General features: G+C 35.9%; 1 protein-coding gene across 1 annotated transcript; it reads left to right on the top strand.

Annotated features, from left to right (window-relative positions):
• The first annotated feature begins 1,395 nt into the window (after window positions 1–1,395).
• Window positions 1,396–11,387, top strand: LOC117910355 (cytochrome P450 CYP72A219-like). Its single transcript, XM_034824432.1, has 5 exons — window positions 1,396–1,669; window positions 6,877–7,094; window positions 8,193–8,434; window positions 10,156–10,543; window positions 10,956–11,387. The coding sequence occupies exons 1-5, from the start codon at window positions 1,396–1,398 to the stop codon at window positions 11,385–11,387; spliced, it is 1,554 nt and encodes a 517-aa protein (XP_034680323.1).
• Window positions 11,388–13,436: the final 2,049 nt, after the last annotated feature.

The raw sequence follows: 13,436 nt of genomic DNA, 5'->3' as shown, positions 1-13,436 counted from the left end.
CTAGAGAATTCTGTTGCTAGGGCTCAAATGCTCTTAGAGTGCTTGAGTGCTTTAGGCTTTTTTTTAAAATGGTTAGAAAATCATTTTGCTCAATTTATGCCATGCCATACCAAAAACTAACTTGCCTTTCCCAAATATTTTTACACTTACCTATGTCATCTTGGTTGATCAATTAATAACCTTGAGTCTTCAATGGGGAGTGAGACACAATCTAGAAAGATCCTAAACCAAAATGAATAGAACAAAATCGACAATTTTAAACTACATTGACTAGTGTACGAACAATCTCTCCCTTTGGCAATTTTGTCATAAAATACAAATTACATAAACCCCTTAATACTCTCAAATGGAGTTTACAAATCTCTCAATACCTCTTCTCTAAACCAATTCATCATCTAACGTGCAAAGGACTAGAAGCCACATCCAAAAAATGAGCAATACCCTAGTACCTAGAACTTGCACACACTAAACAACATACCCAGGTAAAGTAGTGTTTGGGAAGAAAGATAACTGATCAATTTTATTAAATCAGGTAAACGAGTAAGGGGATGCAAGTCATGAAACACTCAATCAAATCAACAATCCATCTCCCCCTTTTTGTTGCAAAAAATGACAAAGAGCATGATGAAGCAGTAAGCATACGAAAAGGAGAAAAGAAAAGCAAACACATGGACATATATGGTAAAAAAGGTTCTGGATACAAGAGATAAGAAAATAAAAGTACATCTAGATAAACAAAATATATGATAGACTGAGCCAAGATGGGTTAGGCGTACAAAATCAACTTATCCACAAAAACAAAAAAAAACAAAAAAAAAAAAACAAAAAAAAAAAAAAAAAAAAAAAAAACAAAAACAAAAACAAAAAACAAAAAAAAAACGAAAAAACATAAAGTATCAAAAAGTCCAGATCAGATGGAGTTGTAGAGCTGGAAGCACCCTGCGACATCTGCCAAGATGTGAGGGATGCGAGCTGTCCCTTGAGGCTCTGAAAGTGAGCATCCACATGCTCCATCGACTCACAAGTGAAAGCTGGTCCATAAAATAGAATTCCATATTCCGTATGCTCAAATTTTGCCTTCTACATTCATGGCATATATAGTTTTTAATAAGCAGTGTTGATTGCACAAACTTTGAAATGTATCAAATAGAATAAATTAATAATTCATTGAGAAGTTTAAAATCCATATTGATGGAGACAATTAAAATAGATAATTTATAGATTTTAAAATACTAGACGTTCTTCTCCCCATTAGGCATTGACGAAATCTTCTATGTTTGCCGGCACGAGGGAATAGAAGAGGGGCCAATTTATACACATCGGCAGCATAAAGTCATTCTCTCACTCTGAAGTGATTTAACATACCTCTCCTGATAGAAGTCCCTCAAACTGGAAATGAAGCATAGCTCAGTTGCAATTTCTTTTGGGTTCCTTACTGTGCTCATAAGCTGTTTATGGAGGCTACTGAATTGGGTGTGGTTGAGACCAAAGAGGTTAGAAAGATGCCTTAGAGAGCAAGGCTTGGCTGGGAATTCTTATAGGCTTTTGCATGGGGACTTCAAAGAGATGTCCATGATGTTAAAAGAAGCATATTCAAGACCAATCAGCCTCTCCGATGATATTGCTCCGCGTGTCCTGCCCTTTCATTGTCATTTCATTAAGAAATACGGTACCGATATGAGTTATTACTTTTCATCATAGTATTAAAGTTTGCTGATTTCTTCAAAATATGGTCAACATTTTTATACTGCCCGTTGTTTGTTTTCTGCTCCTCTTCCTAACAATTTATTTCATCAAGAAATTAATATACTTCCACTTTGAAAAGTACTGTTTTTACTTTTCAATTGTTTAGTTTCTGGGAGCTGTGAATAACTTTTAATTTATGCCAAATTTTCACCCCTTTTTTTTCAAGTGTTGGAATTAATTTATGACGTTTCAAGTTAAGGAACTTTTGGATGAATTTTTATGTCAGTTATTTGTGTTCAAAGTATAAATGAACATCCTTACTAAAAGTAGCTAACTGCAGAATTGGTTAAATCTTATTTTTTCTTTCAATGCCAATTCTATTGTGTTGATAATTAAAATAGCTTCTACATACATATATTTGATAATACGTGAGTAATAGTACATGACAAAACATAGTGATTCAAGTCCATCCAGATGGGCTCTCCCCTTTTCTTTTCGGAAGGTTTTGTTTGTAACTAATCATTGGCTAAAGGCAGGTGAATGATTAGCCTCCTTGAAATTGCCACCATTTTTTTTGTCTTTTTGTGGGATGCAGTCTTAAGTATCCCATGCTAGATTGCAGAATATTCTCTGGAAATAATCCAAAGCTAAATAACTAAAATTGTTGTATCTATCCAAAACTGTCACCCAGCCTGCCAAGCATATTGATAGCCCTCTTGATTTCATTATTTAATCTTAAGGCTACAATGAATAGAGTTCATTCCTTAATATCAATTGACGTTGAGACAATTCTGAAAAAATGATTTAGTCCATTTATAATAACTCAGCATAGAAACTATGGTTGAAGTTTTCGTTGTTTTCGATGGTTCAAGTTGGGTTCAACTAAATTTTAATAACCAAAGTTGAATTTGTGTGAAGTCCAAACTAAAAGCAATCTAAGGCTAACTGTGGACCCCGCATTTCGTGCTCATGCGTTTCCCACTCGATGGCGAGCTCAATTTTTGTTTTATTCGAAAATTTGATTTTTATTGATTGTTTGAGAAATGACTTGGAGTCGCTACTTATTTTTGTTTTATTTTTAAAGGGTAAACAAAATAAGAAAGAAAAACCCTAAGTGTGACTCCTTGTTTTGGAAAAGGTTGGTCTACGAAAAAAACCGGATCGGGTTCGGGGGTCAGGTTACTTATCGGGAAGGTACGATAAAGACCGTAGCACCCCTCTAAGTCCCTAAAGTTGGGTCTCTACTAATAAAATGAAGCAATCATGGCAATGGACGAGTAAAATAGTGAATACCGGGAACTATCATGCACATATAAGAATCAACACATGCATATAGGAATACCAGAATGGGTGTAGATGCATACCTGGGCAATGATCTTCAATGCGCTATCAAGAAGTGAGGTTAGCGTACAATAACAATCATGAGATATGTCACAGAGCATAATAAAATCGATCATTCATGGCAATTAAATCAATCAATCAATTAATCAATCAATTATAAAATCCCATATGTCGGGGCCCCCACCAAAGCCCGATTAATCTTGCCTGAATTAATTCCATAAATTCCATTATTCGGAATTACAGAATTTAATCTTTGCTTATTTTTAAAACATTTTAAAAGATCTTGAAAGATTTGAAAATTGCTTGCCGAATAGAAAGTGGAAGCAAATTTTATTAAAAAATGTGATTCTTGGGCGATCCTAAAAATTCTAAGGATGAAAGATGATAAAATTGGGATTATTAGAAAAATCATAATTAAAGAAGGATATTTACAAAATAGGGTTTGGAAAACTCTTTTAAAAAAAAAAACAGGGGATGAGGAAAGTAGCAGGATGACACGTGGCTTAAAAAGAAGAGTTGCATGTCAAAGGTGGCCATGCAACTAGGAGTATGAGATTATTTATAAAGACCTAAAAAGGATGAAACGGAGGGAAGAGGACACGTGGCTCAACGGTGGCCAAGTAAACTGTGAGCAAGCTGATATGAGCCCAGGGTAGAGTGATGGGATTGAGTATGGGATAGCTACTGATGCTTGCAGCCGAGATTGGATGGCGCGCATGCACCTCTGGAATACTGGTCCAGCAAACAGCGAAAACCCAGCACTTAATGCTTGTGCTATAGATGTAAAGCACTCTAGCAGTGGAAAGAAGTCTTTGTCTGAATTGGAAACTAGCTGCCGCTTTGCAGTTAATGGAGACATCAAAATATCAAGGTATCTGGAATGGTTCAGTTCTCCTCCAACAGCATCTGCTGAAGTGCCTGTAGCATCATATAAAATTCGGAGGTCCCTTTTCTGATATCTCCCAAAAGTACATAGAAGGTGTTGTAGAACGATTGCTACATGTGATGTCAACTCTTCTGCTGCCTCCTCTTCGAGAATAGCAAGAACTGAACATACAGCGTCTGGTACCCTCATGTTAGTGTCTAAGACTCTTTGTAGAAGACCCATATGGACCCGATTGAGCTGATCATAGCCTTTTTGATGACCAACACCTTGGACAATGGATTTATTAAACTGAGAAAAAGCCCAGCAAGTAACACTTCGCTCCCTGTCAACCTTCTTATTTTTCATCTGGTGTAGAAGAAGTAGTCTTCTGGGTCCCGAACATATGAGATCTTGGATGATTCTAAAAAAAAAAATCAGGTAGCCTCTGAAAGCGGACTGCATTAGAATCAAATTTCTCAACTGTGCTGAATTTTGCAACGATAAGTCGCTGAGTGATGGCAATTGGCCATTGAATTAGTTCCTCTGAAGGCCAAGACTTGTGAGCATGGAGAGCTGGTTGAGGTTCTGAGGCAGAGGACCCTTCAAGCCAAGGTTCTGAACCTGAATCTGAGAAACCCTTGAACCACTGCAGAAGGCGTGATCCCAGCGTGGGATACAGCATGGGTCATCACCATTTTCAGGCCAGTTCAAGAGCTCTGGATTCTTCAACCCTTTTCTGAACTGGTTCAGAATTGCAAGGTCATTTGGGTCTGTTGCAGTGTAGGTGAGCATACCATTCGGTAAACATAATCACAACCCTTTCAGGAAACAATCACAGCAAAGAGGAAGTGCGATCTTCCATACCCACTCTCCATATCCAAAGGGGAACCATATAGCTGGCAGCCATTACAAATGAGATCTGCAAATGAACTTGTCAGATGTGACACTTCTGAAAGTGGGAAACAGTCCCGAGATATTCTCTCTTCATGCGCTTTCCAGTTTTTTAATAGTGGCCTCTTCTGTTGATAGCCGTGTAAATGCATATCATGAAGACCAGACCCAGCTTGTTGTACCCATTCTATTACCCCCCTAAGCTTTTCCTTCATTGATATCCCGAATTGAAAATCCCTAATCAAATCATCCACACCCTTTGAGATAATTGATTCGTAAGGATGGATCAAACATAGTAGAGATGAGCATTGGATGGTTCGAGCCTCGACAAAATCTCCAAATCTTGTAATCCAGCGGTGCCATTCTTTGGTACAGTGAAGAATGAGCTTCAATCGCAATGGACCGGATACGACTGAAGTGACAGCACCAAGCCTGAAGGATTACATCAAATCATATTAGAATGGCAGCAGGCATGAAATCTGAGACCCTGAAGAATAAAATCCCAGCAGTGCAGAATCCGTTGTAAAGGATATGAGCAGGATGGTTTGAGGCGACAGCGAATCAGCAACGAGGTGAGCATTATTCAAGCTTACATGCAGAGTCAAGAACTGCTCTACAACAGTTTGAGATGCCATAAACACACCGACTTCTTCAACCTCTAGCTCGTCACATTATATCCGAATATGGAAACGCCAACACGTCTTCAGCATGTAGTCAATCAACCTGAACATGAAGCTCGACAGTCCCCTCAGCATCTATTGATGTCACGGTACATAGAGGGGAAGAACCATCGAGAACAATTGCAAAGCTTGATGGTGAGAGAGCCACGAAGCTGGGACCCTCACTGATCATGAGTCCATGGCTGTGGTTGCTTGGCGTTCCGGTGATGACAGAGGCGTCTCGCCGCCGGCGGCAAGCCGCCGGCGTCGTTCGAGGACAGAACTATCTCTCAGCCAGTAACAAAAAGCACCCTGCTCCCCCCTCTCTAGCTTGCTCCTCCCTCTCAATCCTCAGGTGACCCCTCTTCTTTCCAAGGTATCTCTTCTCTCAAAGCCCATATAATGAGCGAGATCCAGGAACAGAGGTGGCCTCAACAATGAAGAATGCATGAAAACAGAGTATACAAGTGAACTTAAGAAAACAATTGCATGAGCCTCCTCTTATATTGAAGTCAGTAGGTTCATGTATAGGTGGTAAACCAGGTAGAAAGAAAATCCATAGATATGACTCAAACCCCAAAGGAAAGCAAGGCAAGGGATTGTATCATTTTTAAACAAATTCCACGTAAAGAACCATGAACAAATTCATTAAATATAATCACAGCAATCCACAGAAAAATCAATAACAATCAATATGTAGTCTAGTAAAACACCTGAAAACACCTCTTTCTTGCGAGACCAGATGGGTATCCAGTTGCTCTGCTTCACTCTTTCTGCTTCATACCCTTTGTGGCTTACTCTGTTTCTCTCATTTCTTCTACTCACAGCCTGCTCTTTTTCTCTTCCTCTTATCCCTCTGATTCTTTCTAAAGCTCTCTCTTCTAAGCTAGAAACTCACCCTTGTATCTCCATTTTTTCCTCTGTTTTCCTCTCAAGACTTGCCCACAAAACCAGCCTGCTCTCTCTTTCCTTTTCTCTCCCTAAAGCTCTCTGCTCCTCCTGCTCTGTAACAGAAACACCGCCCTCCTGCTCTCTCTCCTCCTCCTCCAATCCGTTCCCCCCTCTCTTTCTACTCCCTTTTTCCTCCAAAAACTCTCTCAACCTCCTCTACCCTCACCCGTCCAGAAGCCCCCAAAAAATATCTTCCCCCACGGTCAGACGACACCACCTTCCTGCCAAAAGTGCCTCTGCACCAATCAGCGCCTACCTCCTCTAACAGAAAAAATACGTGCCTCACTACTGCCAGAATATCCCCATGCAACGTGTCAATCCCTGATTTCTTACCTCTAAGATCACTCCTCTCATGCCACCCTCTCATACCAGCTGCCAAAAGCTCCTTAAAGTGGTCCAAATAAGCCCTCAAATATCCTAAAGACTTATAGACCAAAACGAGGGTCTACACTAACACTACCCAATAATGGCATAAACATGCAGGTAAAAATTCCTTTGCATGGTTCGGTCCAAATCCAATAGTAAACATTATGGAGCCTGAGCTAATAAGGGATGTTTTGTTGAAGTCCAATGTCTTTCAAAAGCCACCCCCACACCCACCTGGCAAGTTGCTGGTTTCTGGTCTGGTGACCTTGGAAGGCGAACGATGGGCTAAACGTAGAAAGATCATCAACCCAGCTTTCCATCTAGAAAAGTTGAAGGTAATTTTCAATGCCCAGTTTCCAAACCAGAATATTTTACCTTATTTCCATGTTTTTTTTTTTTTTAATCTTTTCACAAACTCTGAAAGTGAACAAACAGTTCCATAATTGAAACTGCTTCAATTGTGACATATTACAGTTCCACAAGGCTCTCCCATTGTTTCATGTACTACAGACTTGGATTTTTTCCCTAGTTTAACTTCTCTGCATAGCCCTCTCACTGTTGGAAAAGAGATTGAGCATGCAAATGCAGTGGAAAAAAAAATTTAAGTGATAATATATATAAGATTTGGAGGTTATGAATACCCATTTCTCATCTCATGTATCTTAGATTGATATATGACCTTCTAAAATATGGTAGTTGAAAATTTATTTCATAATTTAAAAGTTATCATTTAAAAGTTTGCTAGATACTAATTCAAAAGTTATCATTTAAAAGTTAAAAGAACTGAATTTTATAAAGTTGTCTTTTTAAAAAAGTAAATTTAACACTTGAAAACTACACTAAAATTGTGTCTTCGAAAGATAATTTTATATTAGTATTTGAAAAATTATCATATATTTTAAAATACCTTTTTCAGTTACCATAAAGATAATTATCGAAATTCCCAAATATTTCGATCAGTTTAATGAAGTATTTTCACATACCCAATGTGTCCTACCTTTTCCTTGTTTTTTTTCTTACTCATCTAAAGTCTTTTTCCAGTCTCCAATAGAAATTTGAACCATAAGGATCAAAATATGCTTGATTGTCTGCTCCTAGTTTAAAATACTTGATACATATGACAGTAAGATCTGAACAACTTTCTTATCTTGCTTGCTTATTACCCATACATCTAACTTTTCATTACTATTACCAGTACATCCAACTTTTCATGAATATGCACATTTTTTTTCTATGATTTCTTTAGTCAGTGCCTCCATGGTAAAACTGAATATTCCTCATCCTCCACCCATCACCCATATGACTCTTCCTAACATATGATGACTTTAAGCAGTACATGCTTTATAAACTAGTTAAATTGTTATTTCGCAGGTCAGTGATAAATGGCCTGTTTTGGTCTTTATTAATTTATTTTATGGTTGAATTTGTTATAGAATATGTTGCCGGCATTTCATTTGAGTTGTAGTGACATGGTGACCAAATGGAAAAAGCTTTCGGTGGGGGGATCATGTGAGTTGGATGTTTGGCCGTATCTTGAAAATTTGACAGGGGATGTGATTTCTCGGACAGCATTTGGTAGTAGCTATGAAGAAGGAAGAAGGATATTCCAACTCCAGAAAGAACAAACACATCTTTCAATCCAGGTTACAATGTCAGTTTATATCCCGGGATGGAGGTATGCATAAAAATATTTCAAGAAATATGCAACTTATTTTTCTGAAACTATTCATACACGAGTCTGCTTGGTACAAAAGATCAAAGAGTTATTTGGGGCTTTGTTTTCTTTTTGCAGCAGTGTTTCAGCAGATTTAGTTTGCTCAAATTTTTTGTTTCAAATCAGTCTTACATTTCCCTAGAGTTTAGATGCCTAACAAGTCTCTTTGTCCTTGCACACCATATTCCATTTTAGGAAATTTTGCTTTCCTGAAGTGTTGACACCATGAAATGAAAGAAAAATGCAGGCTTAGGGAAAGAGGCTATAATCTACATACGTTACAGAATTTAAAAGGTTGAACAACTGATATGAATTTTCATAGACCAACCAGCGGATTCACCTATGTTGCAGCAATGTGGTTGAAAAAACACACAAGCAATTACATATATAAATAATTGAGATGATTAAGAAAAAATTTATTGTATACTCACAATAGTAACACCTAACACCTAACACCTAAAAACAATACAATAGTAAAATATAAAATCTTGCAGTAACAAAACATACAAACTAAATCAAGAATTTTGTATAAAATATTTTAATTAACTTTTAAAACCTAACTCAAATCTAATTTTTAGAAACTTTCTAAATCTAGTTTAACTAACATCCTCCTATCAACTTGATTTGTAAAAATAGCATCCTTAGCTTTCTAAAATCTTTAAACTTGAGAGACTTGGTTAATGTTTTCACAATTTGATCATGAGATTTTGTAAATTTTAATTGCACTTCATATTTCATAATGTACTCTCTAATAAATGATATTTTGTATCAATATATTGGCTTCCATTTGTTGATCTTAGATTAAAACACTTATGCAAAATATATATTTTTGGACTGCTGAAACACACATTTTATTGATGAAGAAGTGTTGAATTTATACATGAACTTGTAACTGAAATGACATTAGAATAACAGAAAATCAAGCTACTAGATGATGAACAATTACTTCCTATCAAATAGAAACCAAATCTTGACCAAATAAAAACAAGAAAATATTTGGATGTTGCAGATTTTGTGTAAGACTCCAACTACAAAATTTAACTTCAAAATTCAAATTCCAATAGATACTAAGGCAAAATTAAAAATTCAACACCATCATGGAGAACTAGATTTTTCTCATAAGGTAATTGTTGATTTTATATCCATATAGATCTTTATCAGTCTCTTGTGTGGTAAATTAAGTTTCTTGAACAAATTTCATGACCTACAAATGATGCCAACACAAATTTCGCTTCATAGGTTGAAAGTTTCACAATGCTCAAATGTGTGTTTGGTTAACAAGGTTGAAGGGAATTTATGTTCGAAGAGAATTTATGTTAAAAATGGATTACTTTTCAAGGTCAAGCATAAGAGATATTAGATTTACAACTCTGAGATCATTTCATCCCCTTTTAGTCAATTACTTCTTTTGTACAACACTTAGAAAATAGTATGTTTCACTAATTGATGTTTAGTATCCTCAATCTTATGTTTGCAGGATATTGTGTCAAGATGATGAGATACCACTGCAACTCATGTGCAGATGAAACCATTAGTTATTGTCTTGATAGTTTCTACCTTTGAAGCCTTATACAACTTTCAAAAAATTAATGGAGAAGTAGAAGGCATGGATGAAAATAAGAATTAATGTCTGTGTGTTTCATGTGATGTCTTATTTACTAGAATTACTAACATGCGCGCAGGTTTTTACCCACAAAGACGAACAGGAGGATGAAGCAAATAAGCAAAGAAGTATATGCGTTGTTGAGGGGTATCATTAACAAAAGGGAGAAGGCAATGAAGGCTGGCGAAACTGCTAATAGTGACTTATTAGGTATACTAATGGAATCCAATTTTAGAGAAATTCAAGAACATCAAAATAACAAGAAGATTGGAATGAGTGTCAAAGATGTCATTGAAGAGTGTAAGCTATTCTATCTTGCTGGCCAAGAGACAACCTCAGTTTTGCTTGTATGGACAATGGTCCTGCTAAGCGAGCATCAAAATTGGCAAGCTCATGCAAGAGAAGAGGTTTTACAGGTTTTTGGGAATAAAAAACCGGAAGCTGATGGATTAAATCACCTAAAAATTGTGAGTACTCAGTCCAATCTTCAGTTTAATGATTCTCACTAAAATCGTATGGTACTTTGTTTTTTTCCCCATAATTGGAGTAAAATTGAAAACACATTTCTCTTCAAGTTTTTATATCTTGTACTAAACATTTGCTTTCACTTAATAGCTCAGGAACGGGTTCTCATGCCATGATTTCAAATTTCTCTGCTAGATTATGATGATTTTTCATGAGGTTCTTAAGTTATTATATCCATGGGATATGCAATGTCCTTTGCATACTTGATATTTTGTCATGCATGATTTAGAACATTTTGTCTTCTGCATCACTATTTTAAGAAATTGCTTTATTCTTCAGTGTCCTTCATAATGATTTAGAATGTATTTTAGTAAGAATTCTCTTGCAACAACTTCTAAAGTTTCTCTACCACAGGTTACCATGATTTTTCATGAGGTTCTTAGGTTATACCCACCAGTAGCAATGCTTGCTAGAGCTGTTTATAAGGACACTCAAGTGGGAGACATGTGTTTTCCAGCTGGAGTTCAGGTCGTGTTGCCCACCATCCTAGTTCACCATGATCATGAAATTTGGGGGGATGATGCAAAGGAGTTTAATCCAGAGAGGTTTGCAGAAGGAGTTTTGAAGGCAACAAAAAACCAAGCTTCATTTTTCCCATTTGGTTGGGGTCCTCGGGTATGCATTGGACAAAATTTTGCAATGATGGAGGCAAAAATAGCTTTGGCAATGATCTTACAACACTTCTCATTTGAACTTTCGCCATCCTATGCTCATGCTCCTTTCAGTATCCTAACTATGCAACCCCAATATGGTGCACACCTGATTCTACGTGGGCTTCAGTGTTGAGATTCTTGTTATCAATTGCTATTAGCATGGCCTATATAGCGTGTATGTCGAATATAAACCAATAACTCTCTTTTATTCATAGACACACATTGAAGGAAATTTGTGTTTGATACAAGTAATGAATTATACAACATATCATTGTGTGGGGGTGATTATTGATGTCTTCTTTGATGACATATTTGGTTTTAAGCTACATTGTGTAGTCATTGACTTTTCTCAACATTATTAACTCATCACAAGGATTGTTGGTGCTCTATCCCTAAAAATTTGAATATCAATAGAAATAAAAGAGAATAAATATAACTATTGGTCACAACCATTTCTTTTTTCTGCATATTTGGCTGCATTTCAATTTCTTTGAGTGTTAAAACATCCATATAATCTATTAACAAAAACAATTTAAACTGTTGAAAAGAGTATAACCTATTAGTATATATGCTAGACGATGTTGATAATTTTACTTCAAAAATCTGAAACTCAGTACATCATATCCAATGGGACTTATGAGCTTTTGAGTAAGTCGATCGAGGACATGAAAAGAAGGCATGGTAAATGTATTTTTGGGTTAGACCCAAAAGAATGGCGGAATAAGATCAAGTATTCAATTAATTTAAAGCATAAAAGAGGTGCCTACCACTTACGCTTGCATGCTCGAGAGAGACAGAATAGATGTTGGCACAAAAAGAGAAAAACTAATTAATGAAAAGATCTAGATACTGAACGTCCAACTAGGATTGCTTAAGTACCTTATGATGCTTAAGTTCCTTGCATGTTTTCCAAGAACAATAATTGTTTAGAAAACTAAATTTTGTGTTTTGATTGAGATAATTACTTTACTGTTGAAAACCTAGGGTATCCTTGACTAAAGGCAGGTGAATGGTTAGCCTCCATGAAATCGCCACCATTTTTTTGTCGTTTTGTGGGATGTAGTTAAGTATCCAATGCTAGATTTTATTAAAATTGCAAACACAACAATTTTAATTATATATTTAGAAAAATGTGGGCTTAGGGAAAGATGCTATGATCTAACAGAATTTAATAGGTTGAACAACTTATATGAATTTTCATAGACCAACCGGCAGATTCACATATGTTGCAGTAATATGGTTGAAAACACACACAAGTAATTACATATGTAAAGGGAGATATTTAAATAATTGAGATGATTAAGAAAAAATTTATTGTCTTCCACCGCTCTTGTTCAACTATTACATAACATCTTATTTATTGATATTAACACCTAAAAAAATATAGATACTCATAATGGTAAAATATAAATTCTTGTAACAGCAAAATATACAAACTAAATCAAGCATTTTAGAATCTAACACAAATTCTAATTTTTAGAAACTTCCTAAATCCAGTTTAGCTAACATCCTCCCTTCAACTTGGTTTGTAAAAATAACATCCTTAGTTTTCTAAAATTTTAAACTTTGTCAACATTTTCACTCATGCCTTCAACTTGATTTGTTAAAGTAGCATCATTAGCTTTCTAAAATCGTTAAACTTGAGAGACTTTGTAAACATTTTCTTAATTTGATTATGAGATTTTGTAAATTTTAATTGCACTCCATATTTCATATACTCTTCAATAAATGATATTTTGTATCAATGTACTTGCTTCTATCATGGAGAACTAGATTTTTTTCATAAGGTAATTGTTGGTTTTATATCCATATGGATCATTATTGGTTTCTTGTGTGGTAAATTAAATTCCTTCAAGAAATTTCTAAGCCAAATTCCGTGACCTATGTACACATGATGCCAATACAAATTCCACTTCATAGGTTGAAAGTTTCATAATAGGTTGCTTCTTTGAAGTCCAAGTGAATGCGGTATCTCTCCCATGAGGAATATAAAGCTATTTGTTCTCTTTGTATCATCCAAGTCTAAAATTGTTAAAGGTGAATAATATAAGTCATAATCAAATGTGTCATTGATGTAGTGAAAAATTCACTAGGGGGTCTTAGTGTAAATAATCATTAGTGCTTCTGTATAATGACAGACAAATCCAACTTCAAAGAGAATGTTTAAACTTGTACTAGTCAA

The sequence above is a fragment of the Vitis riparia genome, unplaced genomic scaffold (assembly GCF_004353265.1).
Source record: "Vitis riparia cultivar Riparia Gloire de Montpellier isolate 1030 unplaced genomic scaffold, EGFV_Vit.rip_1.0 scaffold722_pilon_pilon, whole genome shotgun sequence".
In the NCBI taxonomy this organism is placed as follows: Eukaryota; Viridiplantae; Streptophyta; class Magnoliopsida; order Vitales; family Vitaceae; genus Vitis; species Vitis riparia.
Note: the sequence above shows the minus strand (reverse complement) of the source record. Positions and strands in the feature narration are given on the sequence as shown.

Bases quoted from the DNA above. Each gene is read 5' to 3' on its own strand.
- LOC117910355 (XM_034824432.1), top strand. From the start codon at position 1,396: ATGAAGCATAGCTCAGTTGCAATTTCTTTTGGGTTCCTTACTGTGCTC. The intron at 1,670-6,876 runs GTACCGATATGA...ATAAACATGCAG, and splicing joins TCATTTCATTAAGAAATACG to GTAAAAATTCCTTTGCATGG. The intron at 8,435-10,155 runs GTATGCATAAAA...ACATGCGCGCAG, and splicing joins GTTTATATCCCGGGATGGAG to GTTTTTACCCACAAAGACGA.